The sequence below is a fragment of the Alexandromys fortis genome, unplaced genomic scaffold (genome assembly GCF_014885135.2).
Source record: "Alexandromys fortis isolate MF-2015 unplaced genomic scaffold, M_Fortis_MF-2015_v1.1 scaffold_216, whole genome shotgun sequence".
Lineage (NCBI taxonomy): Eukaryota > Metazoa > Chordata > Mammalia > Rodentia > Cricetidae > Alexandromys > Alexandromys fortis.
Genome location: NW_026068089.1, coordinates 1082573 through 1087566, shown reverse-complemented (window position 1 = coordinate 1087566; position 4994 = coordinate 1082573). Strand labels below are relative to the sequence as shown.

At 43.9% G+C, this 4994-nt stretch overlaps 1 protein-coding gene across 2 annotated transcripts in view; it reads right to left on the bottom strand.

Moving 5' to 3' along the window:
• Atf1 (activating transcription factor 1) overlaps positions 1–4994 on the bottom strand; it is a 41575-nt gene that overhangs the window by 6363 nt on the left and 30218 nt on the right. For both annotated transcript variants that reach the window (XM_050122402.1, XM_050122403.1), the window contains exon 4: positions 637–767. In XM_050122402.1, coding sequence (XP_049978359.1) covers positions 637–767 — 131 coding nt within the window. The remainder of the gene's footprint in view (positions 1–636; positions 768–4994) is intronic.

The window sequence follows — 4994 nt, the reverse complement described above, 5'->3', positions numbered from 1 at the left end:
GGAGGCAGAGGCAGGTGGCTCTCTGTGAGTTCAAGGCCAGCCTGGTCTTACAGAGCCAGTTCCAGGACAGGCTCCAAAGCTGCACAAAGAAACCCTGTCTCGAAAAACCAAACTGAACCAAAACAAACAAACAAACAAACAAACAAAATTATATTTTAAAGATTAGGGAAATGGCTTAGTGAGTAAAGGTTGTTTGCCTGAGGACCTGAGTTCATCTGATATTTTCGCACATCCTATGCACACACACTAACTAAAACGTTAACAAAAATTACATTGTCTTTGGTGGCACACACCTTTAATCCCAGCACTTAGGAGGCAGAGGCAGATCTCTGAGTTCAAGGCAGCCTGGCCTACAGAGGGAGTTCCAGAACAGTGAAGATCACACAGAGAAACCATTTTGAAAAACACCCCACAAAAAAGAAAAAATAATCAAAATCAACCAAACAACAATAGAAGGTAAAGAATGTAACGTATTCATTTACTACCGAGTGAAATAGTCATCAGAATGCCTGCGGACCATAATTTAGACCTCAGACATTGTCACTGAATTATACTATGTTCCTGCTCTCTTAAGTACACTGTCCTCTGTACTGTCCTCTGCGCCTGCATATATATGGGAACGACTGCTATACATACTGTACTGTCCACTGCTGGTCTGATAGACGGGGGTTGGAACAGACATAGAAGTAACAGCAGAAATGCCTGGATTTTCTCCGTCTCTTTTTCTTCCCCGTGTATCTTCAGAAGAAAGGTCTTTCAATATTTTTCTGTAAAAGAAGAGAACTCTGTTAATGACAGTGCCTTACAAAGGCACTCTCTTGGTGACTTCGTAGCCTCAAACTTGAGACCCTCCTACCTGACACAATTTCCCAAGTGCTGGCCTAACAGGAGGAGCCACCACACCTGTTCAGATTACAAGCGCAGTAATCTAACCAGGTGTGGTAGTGTATGCCCTCTGTTTCAGTTTGGCAGGCTGAGGCAGGAGGATTACTTGAATCAGGAATTTGAAATGAGTAAGGGCCACATAGTAATGGACCTATCTCAAAGACAAAAAAGAAATGAACCAAAAGCAGAAGCCAGCCACAAATCAGCTCAGTGTGCTTTATCAAACCACCGCATTTGAATTCTCCAGGAGCTCCTGGAGAGCATCAAGTCTTTAGACTCAGCCAGCTGCTGACACAGATCCCAGAGTCACAAAAGAGCGGAGTCTGAGTCACCACAAGGCAGTCTAAGAGCTACTAAGAATGGCTCTAAAACTCAGAAACTCTTTTCCCTGTGAATCACCCTCAGTGACCTTGACTCAGGAATTCTAGAGTTTTACCTAAGGTTCAACTGTCTGGATGGGGCAGACCTCTGCTCCAGCACTCACCTCAGCTTAGTCCAACATGGCAATACCCCCTTCCCCCCAGATTTCCAAGCTCAACAGGGAAGGAATCGTGCTTCATTGTTGTGAAGCAATTTGCTGTAGCCGACACTGCCAGGACGAGCCTGCTTTGAGAGAGAAGTGGGAATCAAGGGGCAGGGTCCCAGAGAAAGGAAAAGCGGGTCTGACTCAACCCTACTAAGCCAGTTTATTCCAGATCTACAAAGACAGCTGTCAGCAGACACTCCAAAAGGAGAGAACAAAGGGAGACCTTCCCAGACATGTCCTTGGAAACAAGAGACCAACACAGGTGAGGACTCCTCACTGCGCAAGTGCACAAGTGAGTGACTGACAAGCAAGGAAATCAAGTAGCTTCCCTACTCATCCAGAAAAGGGACTGGCCTGACTAGGGCAGTGTTTCTTATGCAAGAATTCTGTGTACCCCTGCCTGTTCTGGAACTCACTCTGTTCCAGGTTGGCCTCGAACTCAAGAGATCCCTCTCTAAGTAATCCAAACACTGGGGCTAAAGGCATGTGCCACCACTCTCCAGCCTCCTTTTCTTTTCATTTTTTAAGTGCATGAGCACATATAAAGCTGGGTGTGTTGGGCTCAATAAATAACTGTTGAATTTTTAAAAAATACAATTATCAAGTTGAGCTTAGTGGTACACACTTTTAATCCCAAAGGCAGAGGCAGGCAGATCTGTGAGTCCCAGGTCAGCCAGAGATACATAGTAAGATTAACCCGCCAAAAATTAAAAAATAAACAGCAGACTCTAGTAGAGCCCCAAGCCAGTGTTAAGAAGTCTTGGGGGGAGGTGGTTTAGTGGTTAAGAGCACTGGCGAATCTTCCAAAGAACCTGGTTCAATTCACAGCACCTGCAAAGCAGCTCACAACTGTCTATAACCCCAGTTCCGGGGGTCTGACATCCTCACAGACATACATGCAGGCAGAACACCAATGCACATTAAAAAAAAAAAAGTGGTACACATCATTCACCTCAGCACTAAGGAGGCAGAGGCAGGCAGATCTCTGTGAGTTAGAGGCCAGCTGGTGTACAGAGCTAGTCCTTGTCTTGAAAAACCAAAACCAAACCAACCAAACAAACAAAAGGAAGAGGTCCTAGGGGATTAAGGAATTCTCATGCTTAGCATTTCTCATTACAGTGATGTAGTCGAGGTCTGTAACGCTGTGTTGGTTACACACTGAACAAAGAACAGAGAGCACCTCTCTAGGTGCAAAGGCTCTGTATAGCTGTACTACTTCCTTCTCTCCAAGAAAGAAGGTTCTGTCCTCGTGTCCTTCACTTAGGAAGTTGAAGTGGCCTTTTCAACTTCAAATCATCTGTAGTGGAAGAAAAGCCCACAGTACTCAGAAACAAGAGCAGACCTACTACCATAAAAAACGCAGACACTGCATTCCCACGGGCTCTCCAAGGTTATCAAGGTTACGTTGGGAAGAATATTAACTCCTGTCAAAAACCTAAGAGACTACACATGGGAATGGCACACACTAGCTTAGGGAACAGCACTTTGCAGAAAAGGTACTAACCTGAAGCAGTATGTTATAATGTTACCTGGTATACGGTACATAGACGGCTTATGTTATATTCTAATGTTTACTAGTGTTCTAAATATTTAATAGTTTAACACTGAAAATAAAACGAACACTGAATTGCGTGGTATACATGTGGCCATCAGAGGACGACCTAGGTGCTGATGGCTCTCTCCTGCATTGTCACAATCATGTCTTCCTTGTATTTGCCCTTCTCCTCTCCTACATGTGGAGACTTGACTTCACTTTTCGGGATCTTTTTGTAGTCATGGTCCAGCTTTAGCTGGTGATAGCCTTGCTGGGGTGGATGCCCACACGGACACTTGTGTCAACAGCCTTTTCTCACTGCAATCAATCAATATAGATGATGCATTTCTTCCTGTACACTTGGACCACTTTGCCAATCTGCTGGCCTCTGTAGTGTCCTCAGACAACCTGAACTTCATCATCCTCTTGAATGGGCACAGATCAACCGTTGTACTTCTGTCTCAGGTCTTTGGAAAGAGGGGAAGACATAACCTTCCTCTGAATGTGAAACGGTGTTTTGAAATGCTCTTTGTGGTTCTTGCTTAGGTCAGAAGTCATGAAGGGACTGAACTTCATTTTGAGCATAACATGCTGCATACTCCCTTATCTTGGTATCCTGAGACAGGGTCTTTTCTACACAGCACCTGCTGTACTGGAACTCACCAGCTGGAAGGTTGCCTTCCAACTCAGAATTCCTCTGCCTCTCGAGTGCTGAGATTAAAGTTATATACCCTAGCCAGGTGGCTTTAATGCTGTCGATCTTCCAGTAATTTATGTTTTGAGTTATATCCCACAAAACTTGTTATTTTGCAGACAAAACCCTAGACAATCTCGTTTAGTCCAGAACTCTCTTCCTAGCTAAGGATGATCTTTAACTCCTGTCTCCTCTTAAGAGCTCAGATTAGAAACGTGTGCCAGCAGTCTGGCTCTAGAAAGCATTTTTATTAGATTTTATGTGTGTGTGTGCCAGAGGGGCTGAACTAAGGTTAGCAGCCTTGGAAACAGGTCACTTTACCTGTTGAGTCATGCTAGCCAGACCAAGACCTTCTGATCTTTTGCCTCTCAAGTGCTGAGACTACTGTGTGGTTTATGCAGTGTTGGGAAATAAGTATAACAGGCAAGCATTCTACCAACCGAAGTATATTCTTAGCATTAAAAAGTACTTTTAATTGATGAAAACTAAAATGCAAGCTGGGCATGGTAGCCCAGCTCACTTTTAATCTTAGCACCCCAGTGGCTCAATCAGGAGGATTGCTTCAAGTTCTAGACCAGTCAGAGCTAAACGAAGAGATCACTTCTCAAAAAACAGTAACAACAGAATTCTGACTTCAAGACTTCCTGTCTGCAGTCAGGCGGTGCTGGTGCACACCTTTATTCTAGCACCCACGAGGCCAGTCTGGTCTACAGAACGAGTTCTAGGGCATCCAGGGTGCTGTGGAATAATCCTTTTGTACACTGTGAAGATGTGTTTTTCTCACTGGTTTAATAAAGGGCCAAATGGCCAATACCTAGGCAGAAAGAGATTAGGCAGGTGAATGAGACTGAGAGAATGCTGGGAAGAAAGGCAGAGTTGCCAGTCAGATGCAAAGGAAGCAGGACTTGTAGAAAATGAGCTAACAAGCCATAAGCCATGTGGTATCACGTAAATAAGTAGAAATGGGTTCATTTAAATTGTAAGAGCTAGTGAGTAACAAGTCTAGGCTATTAGTCGAGCATTTATAATCAGTAAGAAGTCTCCGTGTATTTATTGGGGAGCCAGTTGTCTAGGTGAAAAACTCTGCCTACACAGGGCTACATAGAGAAACCCTGTCTCGAAAAACCGAAAAAACTTTGCTTGGCTAATGAATGGTTTCTTAGTTTAATTTCCAATTATTTGGAGATTTTCCATTGCATTTCTATCATTGGTTTCTAGTCTAATTCTAGGAGGAGAGCATACATGATTTCAGTTCTTTTAGATTGCTGGGGCACTCCTCTCTTGGAATCCCTCCTTTTTTTGAAAGCACTCTTTTCCTTAATAAATAAATACATGGCCAGGTGATGGTGGCGCAT